The sequence below is a fragment of the Hirundo rustica genome, chromosome 3 (assembly GCF_015227805.2).
Source record: "Hirundo rustica isolate bHirRus1 chromosome 3, bHirRus1.pri.v3, whole genome shotgun sequence".
NCBI lineage: Eukaryota > Metazoa > Chordata > Aves > Passeriformes > Hirundinidae > Hirundo > Hirundo rustica.
In genome coordinates this window covers 49,701,641-49,718,342 of record NC_053452.1, presented here as the reverse complement: position 1 = coordinate 49,718,342, position 16,702 = coordinate 49,701,641, and the positions used below count along the sequence as shown (strand labels likewise).

Sequence of the window (16,702 nt, the reverse complement as noted above, 5' to 3'; positions counted from 1 at the left end):
TGATTATTCAATCTGGTATTATTTTAATCTGGCGTGCCTCTCACGTGCTTCATTTAGGTTCATCTTGACCTGAAAACTGAAATCTCAATGCCTTCTATGCCTTTATCTTTACAGGTGATTTATCTTGTTGCAGTGTATTTTTTGTTTCTTCTCCCACCCGCACCCCCCCCCCAATATAAATATTTATTTTAATAGCGAAGCCCTGCCCGTGAGGCAGAGCGGCACATTTCATTGTCTCGGGTCTCCCGAACGTGGTCTGGGTCCCCTTCGAGCAGCAGCCTCTTGCTTTAACTCTCGCTCTTGCTAATTGAGGCAGGACGATAATGAATTAAGAGCCACGGCAGGTGAGAGCCAACACCTCCCCTGCAGCCGCAGCGTGCTCCGGGTGATGTTTCCTTACTCGTTTACAAGACAATAGCCGAAAAAAGATTAAGGAGGGGGAGAAAATGACTGATCCTTCTCTATGAGATAATGGATGAGCCCGGGATGACCTGTTTTTTTCCTTGCGGTGGAGCGGTACTGAAGACAGAGGGCACCCGCGCCCAGCCCACCGCCGTCGCCCCGCCGCCAGCGCGCCAGCTCGGGGCGGCCGGAGAGCCGCCAATGCCCGCTCCCGGCAGGCAGGGAGCCGCTGCCTCGCCCGGCCAGGTACGTCTCAGGGGTGCCCCTCCGAGCGGCCCGCGGGGCTCAGCCGCGGGACGGCCCGCGGGGCAGGCGGGGCAGGCGGATGGCAGCGGGGGGACGGGGCTGCGGGGCTGCCCGCGGGAGCCCGTTCGGGCGGCTCTGCCCGCCTGCCGGTGCGGACGCGCAGCCAGCACGGCGGCTCCCCTCGGAGCGTCGCCTTCCCGGGGACCGTCTCCAGCCCCCGCGGCGCTCGGCGGACGCGCAGCCCCTCCGGCCCCGCTGCCCGCCGGCCCGCGGGGAGGCACGGAGCGGCGGCCGGCCCGGGGCGGTGCGGTGCGGTGCGGTGCTGTGCTGTGCGTGCCGCGGCGGGCTCCGAGCCCCGGGAGGGGCGTGCGGGTGTGTGAGTGCGTGAGTGCCAGCGTGTGTGTGTGCGAGCACGGTGCGTGTGCATCCGGGGACAGCGCGGCGGCAGCGCCTGGCGGGGGGCAGAAGTTTTGGGGAAGCGCCCCGCAGTGCTGGCGGGCGGCCGAGCCGGCGGTGGAGGGGCCGGGACGGCGGGACGCTGGAGCGCCGAGGCAGCGGCGTGTCGGGACAGCGAGACAGGAGGCTGCGGGCAGGGGACGGCGGGACACGGAGACAGCGGACCGGGCTGCGGAGGGGCTGGGGCCCGCGGTCCGGCAGCTGCCCCGGCTGCCGGGCGCTGTCTCGGGTGCTGACGGCTCGCCGTGCAACAGGGACCCGGCGCGGCATCTTCTCTCCCAGCGCGGCGTTTCAAGCCGCCGAGCCCTGTCGCCGGGCTAGCCACCGCTCCCCGCCCGAAGGCTGTCTGCACGGCAGGCGTGCCGGTAAGGCACATCGGGGCTTTGCCTGCGGTTGCCTTAGTAACTAATATGTATTTTCCCCTGCTTTCATGTGGGTGTCCCTGAGTGAATTACAGTTTTGCCCCCTACACACGGAAAAGTTAATCTAAACTGTGGAGTGCTTCCTTTCTTCCTCCCTTCGCTGACCTTTAAATGACATTTCCCGTGGCTGGCAGGGCAGACCGCTCGCTTTCTCTTTTTACTCACATTATGGATGGAGAAAGGAAATGTCTAAACTAAGAAAGATGCCTTCAGGTAATCAGAACGCAAAGGAAGAAGCTCTTGTCGCTCTGCTTTCGTGGCTGGGGCCGCTGGGGCCGGGCTAGGGCTCTTCTCCCTCGAGCTGCCTACCTCCTGAAACTTTTAAAACTTCCCGGGGGCAGAGGGGGTGTGTGAGCTGGCTGGACGTGCGGGAAGTAGCCGCCTTGGCTTGAGAAGCAGGCTCAAAAAGGATTGTAGAAACTCAACATATGTGAGTATGCATGATCATATATCAAGGCAAATAATGATTTAATCCCTCTTGAAGCTTCTTGTTGAGAGGCTTATCAAAGCAAATTGCCCTGGGCTTTTGAGAAAGCAGCAGTTGTCTCTAACTGTGTGGGGTTGCTCTATGGAGCTCAGGTTTGACATCAATTTCCTGGTTAGCCTATTTTATCCCCTCTTTCTATGCCACCAGGTTAAAAGTCACTAGGATGACAGCTGTCTTGGCACCTTCAAGAGTGATGCTGTGAGGCTTCGCTGTGATGGTATTCGGAGCAACGTGGCCGTCGTCAGGGAGAAGCAGATGCCATTTCCTACATGTCCTTAAACCATGTGCAGGCAAGGGGAGCCCATGAAATTCGTAACCTGGGTCTGGATGACATCGTGCAACAAAATGATTGGTGTGCTGCTGGTCTTTTTCCCTGCCCTGCTCCTGGAGATGGACGTGCTGCCCAGGAGCGGTGGTCGGAAGGTTCTCCTCTCTGCAGCCTCCTCGCAGCGGTCGGTGGCTCGGATGGACGGGGATGTCATCATCGGGGCCCTCTTCTCTGTCCATCACCAGCCTCCAGCCGAGAAAGTGCCCGAGAGGAAGTGCGGGGAAATCCGGGAGCAATACGGCATCCAGAGAGTGGAAGCCATGTTTCACACTTTGGATAAAATTAATGCGGACCCGATCCTGCTACCTAACATCACCCTGGGCAGCGAGATCCGAGATTCCTGCTGGCACTCCTCCGTGGCCCTGGAGCAGAGCATCGAGTTCATACGGGACTCTCTCATCTCCATCAGGGACGACAGGGACGGAGGCACCCGCTGTATTTCCGACTCACAGACCCAGCCCCAGACCAGAGTGAAAAAGCCCATCGCGGGGGTCATCGGCCCCGGCTCCAGCTCAGTTGCTATCCAAGTCCAAAACCTGCTCCAGCTCTTCGACATCCCCCAGATCGCTTACTCCGCTACCAGCATCGACCTGAGCGACAAAACTCTGTACAAGTACTTCCTCAGGGTGGTCCCCTCCGACACGCTGCAAGCCAGAGCCATGCTTGACATCGTCAAGCGGTACAACTGGACCTACGTCTCCGCCGTCCACACGGAAGGTGGGTATGGGGCAGCCCCCGCCCCCTCGGGCCGGCCCGGGGCGCTGCGCCCTCCGCCGGGAGCCGGGCCGGGGCTGCGGCTCCTCCCCGGGGGAGCGCCGGCCGCCGGCACCCGCGGGGACCGTGAGGAGAACGTGGAGAAGCGGGGGAGCGCGGAGGGGTCCCCTCGGTGCGGGCAGCGGGAGCGGGGCTCGGCGGCGCACAAGGGATCGGGCGTTCCCCCGGCGTTGCGAGCCCTGTCCCCATGCTCACACGGAGTGGTTGGCGTGGTTGTAAATAAAAGTTGACGGACGCGAGCTGCTGGATCTGGGGCGGGCAGCCTCTCCCCTGCCGCTGGCCGGGGGGTGGTGAGCCCGTGGGGCTGGAGAGCTCGGCCGCTACCATCGCGGGGAGTTTGACAAAACGGAATCAGGGCTCGGCAGGGACTCCAGGATTAGCTGCCGGCTTTGCTGCGTGTGAATTGATTTCCTGGGTCTGCGAACAGAGAGGAAAGAAAGCTGACAATCCCCCCCTCCCCCCGTAGCCCCTGCAAAGCCAGGTGCCGTGGGAAAGGGCAGGTAGAGGCTCATGCAGCTTGCATGCAGCTTGGGCAACAGTCAAAGCTATCGCTCTGCACAGTCTCTTCGTAGTCAACAGGTCTTCTTAATTTTAAATATCAAAAGATAAACAGCAATAGTAAGGTTATTTTAAAAAGGAGACATTAGTTTATAGCCAGGCTGGGTGGACCAACATAAATTGTAGCATTAATTGCATTTGATAGAAAATAAACTCTTGTGATATATTATTGTGATATTTCTGTAGTCCAGTTGTGGTCCTTAGAATGGGATTTCTAAGTATAAAATTGCAAACTTGACCACATTATTGCTATAGCTTTGCAACTCTTCCGTTTATCTGAGTGCATCTCTTGTATGGATTTGATTTACGATTCCCTGTGCTTACTGAGCTGACTCCACACCTTTCATTCTCACAGAGATGACTAAGTAAAATGAGGTAAGAACATACACTGTGATGAAAAAAAATAAAAGAATCTCCAGGAAGAGTTCCATATTTACAGCATTTAGAAGGGAACTGGATTGACTAGACACCAAAACCAGAAAATGCTGCAGTTTGAAGGGGCTGGGGGACAAGTGAAAGCATGAAGCAATGACCTGACATTTGCAGTTAATTTATGCCCTGTTCAGATGAGGAAATGAACTGCTAGTAAGACTCCAACACGAGCTATTAAGATTCTCTATTGTTGACAGATATGATTAGATCCTGTGGAAGACCAGGATGACAAATAAACATGAAAGGAGGAAATTTTTGGTTGATCTAAATAGCCATCTCTCCCTTCAAGGCACTCTGGGGTGCTCTGCTAACTCCCTGTGCCTGAGGAGTTGTCTCAAGGGACTGGCTGCCTCTCTGTCCTGCTCCTGTTAACATTACCTTACCTCTTTTGAAAAAGACAACACCCTCTGAAGGTTCATTTTAAAAAAAGATCATTGTAAGCAGCAACTTCAGTCATTGCTTGTGAGAATTTTTATTTAGATACCTGTTTTTATGAATGTTCCTGGCTGATGAAAAATAATTGTTGCAAGATATTTTTAGACTTCTGAAGTGATACTTCTGAAAATAGGGGTAGCCCACAGGTCAACCCTCTTCTTAGGAAAGGTCATAACAATTTTACAGATTATGCAGCTTGAGATTCAGATTTGTTTTTCTATTATTTATGTGTGTCTGCCATTCATTTATTGTTAAATTCAAGCCAAAAATGTCACTGAAATTATGTAACAAGCTTCAACTTTGCACTCTTTTCTGGAAAGACAAGTTATTGACCCCTACCCAGTTGCTCTTGGGTAGATTCCAAAGGCTTTTTCTCCTTCTATTTAAAGTGAAATTAGTATTCATGAAAATCGGTGCAAATAGTTGCATTTCTGCTGTTTCAAATCCCATGCATTCACTGTATAGTTAAAGGTGAAACCATTCTTCACAGACAACACAAAGCCACTCTGAGTAACAGTCTGTGTGAGCAGAGCTGCTCCATCCAGTCTATGTTTGGAAATACGGGGATAAAGCGTAGTCAGAAACATGCCTCCTCCACAATTACTCATAGCCTCTACTCCGTCTTTATGGTGGGCTGCAAAATGTGCTGGGAGGAATTCTAGGGTATCACTGGTTGGATGATGTCTTCAGCAGGGACTGTGAGGAAGGGGCATTTTTCTAGGAAATGCACAGGTTGACGCTGTGAAGAAGTTAATTCCTTCCCCGTCCGCTCGAGATCCAGTTTGGTCCCCTTTCCAGAGCAGAAAAGCTGCTTTTTTCCTGCCTGGCCTCTGGTTCTCATGGGGACGAACAATGCTGAGCTCTTGTAGGCGCCCAGCCACAAGGGGATGCAGTGAGACCACTGAGCTGCGCTGTGTCAGCGAGCCACACTCCTCAGTCCTCGCTGACCCGGGGCAGGGTCTTGGAAGCTGCCCAGAGAGATGAGCCCTTTCCCAGCCTGAACCACCCAGCTCCTCTGCTTTACCCTTCCTCTGCTCCTGCAGCCTCACTGAAGTTGGCTGAATGCCCGAACCAAGATCTTTACACACAATTATAGATTTAATGATAATCAGAAATAAACACCACGCAATTTGTTGCCCAAGTTTCTTAACATGAAGCCTACGTGTGCCGTGACAATGAACATAAAGCAGTCATCCATATAGGATGATGTATTTAAGTAGTTTTCATTGGACATGGAAGTTTATTCCTCCTTTTTCAATATGATATTTAATCAGTGATGATGACTTTTAACGACACTCAGCCTCGACAGTCTGGTACATGAAGCTGCATGGAGATGTGACAGACCTTTTGGAGTTTTTACACAGTGGTTCATTAAGAAGTATAAACATTACCTGGATAAAAAATTCTCAGTTAGTCCATAGAATATGTTTTTGAAGGTCCACATGGCACATTTCTCCTTTCAGATTAAAACTGACATGTAAACATCCACATTAAAGATGAAAGGAATTACTGTGTTTGGTTATTTTATTAATGCATTTCAGTTGTGCATAGTTGCCTGTGATGAGAGTAATTTTTTTTTTTTCCCAGAGTGGGCAACAGTCATTAAATGCCATAATAAATCTGTGCATCCGTCAGTGTAAAACTGTATGACCATATAGTATTTGTAAAGATTTTCAAGGCTATTATTTTTTTAAGTTTTCTTCAAAGATAATTCAGTGTTGGAGTTCTTGGCATGTTTACATCTCAGATTTTAGGCTTGAAAGTCATTCTTATCTTGAAACGCACATAAGTGGATGCTTAACTTTGAGCCAAAGCTTCCTATGGCAATCAAAGGCATCAAAAAGCCCATGGGTTAAACTGGGGACAATCCTTAGTGAGATAAGGGCAGAAGGAGCGACGCTTGCTAAGGGTAACTTTCCAGGTGAGATATCCTGGTCTTTAGCCAGATGACCAGTCAGGTATTCTCTACTTAGACCAGGCAGCCACTGCTGAATTGGTAACACTGTGAAGAGTTATAGGGGACAGTTTTTTCCTTGCCTGGAGAAGAGCTTCCAGGCTGCCTCTGGAACAAGACAAGCTTAGCAAGCACCACTGCTGTGCTGCTTTCATGCTGAAGACAGAAAAATTAATGGGACTGCTACCAGAAAACACAACATGGTTATGAGATTGCTGTAGGTTACACTGACTTCCAAAACCCACAAGACACCTGCATCCTGGCTAGTGATCAGCATGAGGTCTCCATCAAACCCCCCACTTTTAGCTGCTCCTCTTGTACGTGGAGCAGGAGAGATGATGGTGTAAGTTGTCCTTTTATCACCTCAACTTCTAAGTACCCCACTTCTGAATAGGTGAATAGAAATACTTAGCTCCTGTGCCTGGATTTCATTTCAATCATTGCCTACCTTTTAGCCTTATAAAATGTATGTGAGCATTCATTTGAGTGCTGATTGCAATTTATGGACCATGCTTACACTTTATTGTACAAATACCCCTTTATAAACAAGATTTCCCTTCCAACAGATTAACATGCAGACTTTGCAGAGGCACCTTTGGAAATGGAATGATTAAGATAATTGCACCAAGTTTGGACTGTTTAGAAATTAATTTTAGAGAACAGTGAGCGTTTCTGCTCTTGATTAAATTTTGTCAGATTTGTCAGGCTGTTCCTTTTTTTTGAGTATAAGGCTTAAAATGAACTATGATGAAGCAGATGGCACAACTGTAAAGACTTTCAGATCAAAGTAGATGGTAAGTATATTATCTTCACAATGATTTTTGGTAACCTGACTGCTGCACACTATCCATCGTACAGGAAGCTCATAAACGTGGTTATATATGTTGGAAAGAGGATGGAAAGGAGTGAGTCCTGCATTTTATTGCAGATTTCACAAGAAATTCATTCAAATTTCACAGAAGTTCATTCAGTAGAACCTACTAAGTAGCCTTAGATATGCTGGAAGAAAATACTTCTGTTTAAAGATAAGTGGAGCTATATTGGTCAAAATAGCTCAGAGGAATGATTTTCATAAAATTGTGTTTAATTTCTTGAAGGTGTTTCTAACACTATTCTATTATTAATTCTATGGTGTCACTCAATGATTAATACTTTTTGATAAAAATTATTGTCAGGCAACAGAATAAGGAATTCAAGTCCAAATGTTTGAAATTTTAGAGCGTACAAATGTTTCTATAGATACCAACAATTACAAAAATGCTCTTAAAGGTTAAGTTCATGTAGAGGTATGATTTGTGCTGGGATGTGTGTTCAAAAATGCATATTTCAATCTACTTTTTTCTGTGTTTAACTTGCTTCACTAACCATCTCAGAGGCTTTGTGACAGGAAAAAAAGGAAAGGCATATATTGCAAGGAAAACAGAAATTAGTTTCAAAACAAGTGTCCCTACATTGGATGGATCCCATTAACTGTATTAATTAGAAGGTGCAGGAGAATAATTTTCATAGATTAACATTGGAAAAATTATGGTTGTTGACAAGCACTGTAGAAATCGAGAGAAATCCCTTCTCAAAAATATACTGCTTTGCATTACTTCTAAATTCACAAATAGTGTAGCTTTTCAACTACACAACTGACAGCTGCATGAGTTATATCAGCTCAAAAGGTTCATCGAACTCCTGTGCCTGCCTTCTCAGCAATACTGCTAGAGTTCGTATTTATCAGTCAGCACAATGCATTCATTTGTGCTTCATTTTTTTATATATTATGTCCTTGCTGTCAGATTTTTATGTCCTACAATCCTTGTTAACTCCTGAGGGTTTCTTGTCTCACTGAAGACTTTTAAAAATGTTAAATGACCTTAACTTTCTCAAAAAGCTGTGTGAAAATGCCTCTAAAATATCCCTTTGAACCTAAGGTTCATAACATAGAGGTGCTTGCGCTGAGGTTTCTTAGACAGAAAACAAAAAGCTACGTGGAGTAAAATCATATAACTGAAGCAGCATCACCCACTGAGAAAGATTCTTTAGGGGTCTGCTACATCAGTGAGCTGGTAGCTATAGTGAGAGACCAGAAGCATTGCACCTGCCACATGCAGCCCAGGAAAATGCTGATCAAAGTCACTCCTAACTGGGGCTCCCTGACCCACACAAAGCAATACAGGGACTCCAGTTTATCTTCTGGGTGGCAGGTGTGCTTGCTGCATAAGGCACTGTCACAGAGGGCAGTAATTAACACGTGGGGCTGCAGTCTGAACTGGAGGGCCAGGAATTGATTGGACGTGATTGCGCCTGAAGAAAGTGTCCTTTCACCCGTGGGTATCTAAGGAATGCTAAGGGTTATCACCAGAGATGGTGGGGGAGAGGCATGCAAGGGACAAATGCCATCCAGTGGGTAACCAGCTCAGGTCTGCGGTCTAATTTTTCAGTAGTGTTTTTTCAAACATTATAATTACTGTCGTTACTATCAATGTACATCTTAAAGAACATTTTCTAAATCTGGTTTTCCAGTAGAAAGCTGGCTGTTGAGAGAGAAGCTGAATATGAAAAGAAGCAAGAGCAGGACAGAGCATATCGCCACAGTTCCAGTCTGTAGCAAGTTCCCAAGTCCTAGGGCTAGCAGCCACCAATGGACATTTCCTTTAGGAGTTTGTCTAATCTTATTTTTGTATCATTTTTACTTTGGTCTCTAGAGTATCAGAGAATTACAGGATGGTTGAGGTTGTGACAGACCACTGGAGGTCATCTAATCCAGCCTCCCTGCTCAAGCAGGGTCCACCAAAGCATGTTACTCAGGATTTTGTCCTGATGGCTTTTGTATATACCCTGGGGAGGAGGTTCCACAATCTTTTTGGTCAGCCTGTTCCAGTGCTCAGTAAAACAGTGAAGAAGCTCTCCCTCAATCTTATAAATTAATTGTATCTTGTGTGAAGGAAAGTTTCCTTGAAACTATTCTCTGATAACTGCATTACCTTCAGAAGTTTATACAAAACTATTCATCATTTGTTAATCTGGATCATTATTCTGTATTTCTGATTCCAATATGAAATGTGGGCAAGCAGAGCTGTCAGATTTTCAGTATCCAGATACATTCAGTATCCAGGGTGGGGGTACACCATGGTTAAACTCCCTTGGGAAGTAACAATTTCAGCATTGCTCTCAGACCTTTCCTGATAAACTTCCAGTCATTCATTTCTTCTTTAATTACCACCATGCACTGAATGGATGTTGTCAGAAAATACCTTAAAATTACCACAAAATCTTCTTCTTAAGTGGTAAGGCTTACTTCAGAGGCCATTACACACAGGGTTATCCTTGTGTGTTACCCATATTTTATTAACACAAATTTTATTTGCTACGCTTTGGTTCCTATCTGTTAGCCAATTATTAATCCAGGACCTTCTGTTTTATCCTGTATTACTTCTATTTCTATCAAAGACTTTAATAAGGGACCTCATAAAAAGCTTTCTTAAATGCTATGTACTCTATAGTGATTGTATTACTCATATGGTTAGCTGCTCCAAAAAAAGAAGTCTAATTAGCTTCTGAGGTAGTGGGGGTGTTTTTCTGAAAAGTTATGTTAGTTTTTCCCTGATGTGGCATATTTATTTATTTGTGCCTTAATACTGTTTTGTTGTTGTTCCTACCAATTAACTTAGTGAAGAAATATCTAAAGTCTGCAGAAATACCATGTATGTTGTTCACTGGATTACCCTCTATGCCTCTCTACTCTCCATAAATTCAGTTAAAAATGAAAACTGATATGTGAAAATATAAAATTGCTTTTTCTACTTTACTGCTTGTTTTTGTGCGAAGGCCCCTGTATCTGATGTCAATGTGCCACAATAGAAAATTAGCTGGCATTGGAAATTTGTTGAAGTTCACCTTATGAATTTGGATTTGTTTTAAAATACATTCTACTGACACTCAGAGACAATTGTTCAGTTCCATCCTACGTAACAAATGACCACTGTGTGAGATCTGTCCTATCTGCCTTCACAGACAGTGCAGACTGAGAGAATTAATTTAACTTTTCTGTTGTGGTTTTATCTTCCCTGAGTGCTCTCTTTATATAATTGGTTATCATTGAATATCAGGCTAGTTTCCCATTTCTTGACTATTTGAAGAATAGTGGGTTATTCGATTCTATGCCTTTATGTCTCAGAATTGTTTAATCTTGTTTTTTTTGTGGTTTTATATTTCAATTTTCAAGGTATACTGTTTTCTTTCCCTCATTAGGACACAACTTAGACTTTTCACAGTATTTGTTTTATTTTTATTTATTTTGTTTTGTTTATTTTAATACCATTATGAAATTAACATTTTTTGCTTTATCATGCCAGCTTTTTTGTTCCTTTTGAACATTTTGCTCTCAGCCTCTTATGTATTCCTGACCACTCTCTATGGAATTTGTTCATAATGCAATTTTTTGGCTACTTCTTTTAATATCCTTGAAATTAGCTTTCTAATTTTGATATAATTTATTTTGCTTTGAATTAAATATTGCTTTTACTGATTTTTTTTTTTTTTTTTTAATTTCACATGCAGCTGTTTTCTGTCCAAATATCACTAAAGTATAGTCACGATTGCAGACTATCTTTTGGATAGTTAGGTCTTAAGAATTTGTATATCGCTTAAGACTAAACCAAGAGTTGTTTCTTCCTTTGTGAGTTCAATGAGAAAATGAGTAACACATGAAACACATGAAAAAGAAATCAATACACAGTGTGTAAGATTTGCCTTCCTTTTCCATTATCCCACCTATCTACAGAGCCAGAGTGTCTAAACAGCATTTTGTGACATCGGCGTTGTACATCACAAGCCATTTCCTCTTCTGCTGAGCCACTGCCTAAGTGGCTTGTGTCTATCAAAAACCAATGTGACAGATATTTCATTTTGCTGATAAGTCATATTGTTTGTTCTGTAGTATCACGGTCCTTCGTTCAAGCAATTTTCACTTATAATCTCTCTTGAATATTTTTATAAACACATGAATTTCTTAAAGGATATCTGAATTATGTTAACAGCTGTCAATGATTTATAAGTCCCTTGAAATTTGACAGTGATATTTTAAGCACGGGCATTTGGCAGTTCTGGTAGACAAAGCAGAGAAGATCATGTCCCATGCTGGTGCAGAGAGCAAGTGTAGCAATAAGGCTCCTATCAAATGCTCATTGGAGTTAATTTGTGGCCCTCTGTTGAGTCCAGTGGATCCTGGCTGGATCTCAGCATGGCCATCAGATATTGTCTTTTCAGGTTATTGAGCTGACAGTACTCGGAAAGCCACAAAATTCTGCAGGGATTGTGAATCCCACATCTAGGTGTTTGCCATAGTTCATTGGAAGCAATAAGTGCAAAATTATGCAAAAACAAAGCTATGTTTGTTGGATTTGCATAGATATTAAAGGATATTCAGAGACATAACTTTTTCCTTCCAGATAGAAGGAGGCTGAATCTAGTCCTTCCCATTCATGTACCCCAGTGAATTTAACACCTGCTCCTCTTTGCAAAATGTTTGAGGAACAAACAAACTTTCGTTTTCTTAAATGCAGTTGTTTCACTAGCAACATTCATCCTTATTCATCTGCAGATACAGATGGGTTTGTACAAACTAGTAATTTCCCAGGCATTTATTCAAAAACTCATCCTGGAAAACAGCAGTAAGAACCAGACATGAATATTGCTGAAATGACAACTATTGGAAATCTGAATAAGTGTTCATAAACACCCTCTTAAAATGTTTGGCCAGGCTCCATTGAACACTGAATATCTTTTCCTAGGTGGAGTGGAATATAAAAGATAAATTTGCAATTAATTGTCAGGAAGTGAGAAAACCTTTGAAGCTTGTATATAAGCCTTTCTTACCCATGTGGTGTTGTGGAAAGGCTTCAGCAAATGGAAATTTGACATGCAGAAATTCGTGTTGGATATTGAAATTGGTGATCCTCCTAATGAGAATGTATTTCCCTAACTGCAAGTTCCACATGAATAGATCTCAGTCCCTTGCCAAAACAGCAAATATGTGAAACTGAATATTGGTAATACTGTTAAGAAATGCTGTGTTATAAGCACTGGAAAATTGTAGGATTATTTGAGAGATTGGAAAGTAAAAATCCACTCCTATTGAACTATTCAGAAAAGGTTACAGTAGCAGGCTGACAGCATTCTTTTGGAGGATGCCCTTATTTCCCAGGCCATATTTCCTGGGACGATAAATCCATTCAGCATCAGATTAAAAACTCTACAGCTATCAGCTAAATGAACAAAGTGCTGAGCTGGGACAGCTGCTCCACTGGAACAAAAGTGTTGAAGATTTTGAGAAGGGGGAAGGAGCCAGATGGCAGCCCCGACAGCAGCCCTGGCAGACTGGGTGTCACTTAGTCCTTTCTTGTTCCCTTCCACCCTCAAAGCACCACAATTGTAGCTCTCAGGTGTCACAGGTGTTAAATAGGCTTAACCTTCCTCGTTCAGGTGGATACCTGCACAACTCAAATCATTCTTTGTCCACTGTCAAGTTAGATCAGGACACCAACATCTGACAGCTCTGTCTGGGCATACTAAGCGGCATGGTGCCAGTGGGTGTCACCTGGAGGCAGAATTCCTTCCCTTCCTATATAGTGCCAATCTGGAAATGACATTATGACTGAAAGGTTGTCCAGGATTTCCTTATGGATTTGTCACCAAAATCAGAAAGAGACAAACAATACTCCATTAAACATATGCCCCTAACCGTGCTCTAGTCGTGTCCTTCAATGTTGGCATCCTGAAAAAGGATAGGATAAGGATGTAGTAAAAGTGGCATTGAGATGTAATGTGCAAAACTGATGCTGTGAAGTTGAGTGAGTCAACAAATATTGATTTCAATATATTATAGAAGAGCCAAAAATGGACAGAATTGAGTTATGCCCAAAAATCCAAACACAAAAGACAAATGAGCTATGCCAGACAGCTCTGGCTACCAAGACAGCAATTCCCCAGAATAATAGTAAGATGACAAAAAATTGTAATTAAATTAAAACCAATCAGTGTGACGCTCTGAAGAATAGATCTTCTCAAACAAACCTGATTTTATTCCCTGATGAAAATGCAGACTTGGCAGTTACAGATTGAAAGTGCAGATCAAATATCTTAGATTTCTTTTCAGGCACTGAATCAGTATTACGGAGTATTTTTATTAAAAAAGCACTGTGCAATGTCAGAAAAACAGATGTCCCATAAATTTAAACTCAGCACACTGATGTCAGCAAGTAAAGGGTGACCATCAAGTGCAGCTTATGTAGGAGAATTGAGTTCTTGAAAGAAGTCCTAATACACTTTATGATTATAGAGAAACTATATGCAAAAAAAATTTCCAACACAAAAGCTAATGTCATCCTTGAGAAAGTGGGAACTTCACCTCAGTCTAAGGATTATTACTTTTAATTTTGGTATTTGTTCAGTTCTGTTGTCAGCTTTTAAAAATCAATACTAAACTATTGAAAACAGATAGAGGTAAAATTCTGAATGATTTGAGGGCTGGAAAAAAGTGCTTAACAGCAGGAATCCAAACCAGCTTAATGTGTCTGATTTTTCAAAAGGAGATGCAGTTTTATGTCTTAAAAATGCTTCATCTCCTCCAAGCAAACAAAGCTGCTGGGAACTACAGGGCTCTGCATCCTTAACAGTAAAATGCAAAACAAGCCCTGTCTGCTGGCAAGCCAACAAATTCCAATTAGAAAAAAGACCAATGTTTTTACTTGTTCTGGTGATTAATCACTGAGATAAATGACTGAGGAATGTTCAAAATTTTGATGTTGTGTAATCAAAATTAGCTACAGATATTCCAGAACAGTTTAATTTGAAATGCACCTTACTGGACACAGCACAGCTGGATCTGGAGCAAATGTATGGGCTGGAATTTGATAGGTGGTAATAGTTAGATAATGAGAGCTGACAATTCTTTTGTCATTAAATCTTGTTCATTTGTGAATAACTTTCATTATGTTAGGAGTCAAGAAAAATGTTTTATGTAAAAAGTAGCTTAACATTTTGATTATTCATCTGCCTAGGAACATCCAAACTATCCTGTGCTGTGGATACTTATTGTAGAGGAAGAGAAACTCAGGACAAAATAATCCCATCAGTAAAATTCAGCCCACAGTTTCAGTTTACATGCATTATTTTAAGTCAGTATTTGTCCTCTCATCAGCAGTTGGTGCCTGTAATGCATTTTGCCCTTGAACAACAGAACCCCAGTTCCTACTGGTTTTGTTTGCTTGGAGGAAATTTCCATTTCCATGTGGAATTTATACTTCACTTATTCTCTCACTTGTGACATAGATGTTGGCCCCTGTGACTGAAGAAAATAGAAAGTTTTCTAAAAAGATCCAATGACATTTTCCAGTTGTCTCACTAATTAGAATACTGCTTTGTACCTAAAATGATTTAATTCATGTGACAGCCCATGCAAAGTAAATGAATTAAAAAACACTATGAAAGAAAACAAGAACTTGATAGCTAGGTTAATTAACATTCTTACCCAGCAGATTTTCTAGAAATTAATTCAGTGTTGAATTTCTGGTTATCTGTTTTAATTTTAACAGATATCATATGGACATCAAGATTTTCTGCTTGTTTCAGATCCCAACCAACATGCTATAACACAATCCCTCCATGCAGTGAACACCTTAGTGTCTTTTTACAAGGCAACTTAGAGCATAGCCATGTTTGTAAAATCCTTTGTCCTTGTCACATCTACTTCTGGCTTTTCTACTGAGTCCAAATATATGTGAAATAATGCATTCCACCTTTATCATAGACGTATTATCTGCGAAGTGAGAAACAGGAATGCACTGGTACCATGAATATCCAGAGTCACATAACTGCTTTTTATAGTTCATATCCTGAGGACGTATGATTAATAAAATTGTCTTCAAAGTTCTGGTAAAACATCTGTATTCAGAACTATGGTTTGGCTTTAATGAAGTCAATAGGAGCTCTTCACTGAAATTTAGCCGTGGTGATGCTATGTGATGACCCTGTAAGGCACAGAATGCTCTTGCTTGATCTCAAATGGCAAGTGAATGCTATCTTATCTTTTAGCATTTGGATTATGGAGGGCAAGAACTAACCACGCTTATGCAATATCGTTTCTGGGGGTAGATGGCATCACAACAGTGCCCAGTGCCTTACAAGATGAGGCTGGGTGTGCTTATCTCACATTAAAGACAGACTTTCTGCTGATAAAGCAGATATTTATAAGCCTTTTAAGGGACTCTGTAGTGGGTTAGTCTAGGGGGAAACCAAAGAGCCTTAGAACAGTGCATGTCAAGGGATTATGAAAATTGATGAGTGGGTTAAATAAAGACAGGCTACAACTCACTGGAGATAGAGGGCAGGATTTTGGATGTGCTCTTTTGAAGTCACAGGTAAAGCTGGTTGCTGCTGCCTTTCTCAATTCAAAGTGGACTGCTGAAATAACTGATAAGGTTGGCTTTCCAATGTCTAATTATTTTCTAATTTTATGAATAGAAGATCAAGGTAAGTAGGCAGTTAACTGAGAATTGAAACTTAATTATATTTACCCATGTAAAAATTATGATTTATTTTAAGCATTTTGTGTGTTTTTCTCATTTACTCATTTCCTATACTGGATTATACCACGGTAAATGTCACCTGGATTTTTTTCCTCTCTCTTTTATGATGAATAATCTTGAAGTGCTAATTTGTATGTGCTTAAATTCTTGAACTTACACAGCTCTTTTATCATAATATATGCAGGAAAATAACACACAAAGCAGCAGAAGAAATAAACTATTTCTGCGTCTGTGTCACACAATGACTTCTGATGTAAAAGCCTATCGGCTTTTATGGTGTTGCCAGGCTTCTTATACTTCTACAAACTTTAACTCCCAAGGATGCTATCTTAAATTTTATAGCCTCTAACAAATACTTATTTAAAATTTGGAACACACAATGTTTTGAGAAGCAGAAATTAAATATATATATATATAGATCATATTTAGAACAATCACTATCTGTGCTTCATTTCTTAGTAGGCAGGTTTCATTTTAACAGCAGCATGCAGAAGGCAACTGGAAGCTACCACAAAAGGACACTGCCTTGTTTTGGGGAAAAATTTGTTGATATGATAGGATTTTTTGTTGAATCATTTGCTTTTGCTAAATCAGCACCTTAGAAAAACGGAAATATCCTATAAAAATTTTCTA

At 42.9% G+C, this 16,702-nt stretch overlaps 1 protein-coding gene across 1 annotated transcript in view; it reads left to right on the top strand.

Annotated features, from left to right (window-relative positions):
- Window positions 1–578: 578 nt before the first annotated feature.
- Window positions 579–16,702, top strand: part of GRM1 (glutamate metabotropic receptor 1) — a 186,905-nt gene continuing 170,781 nt past the window's right edge. Inside the window, 2 exon segments of the mRNA XM_040058312.1 lie at window positions 579–648; window positions 2,161–3,058. Coding sequence (XP_039914246.1) covers window positions 2,296–3,058 — 763 coding nt within the window. The 5' untranslated portion in view covers window positions 579–648; window positions 2,161–2,295.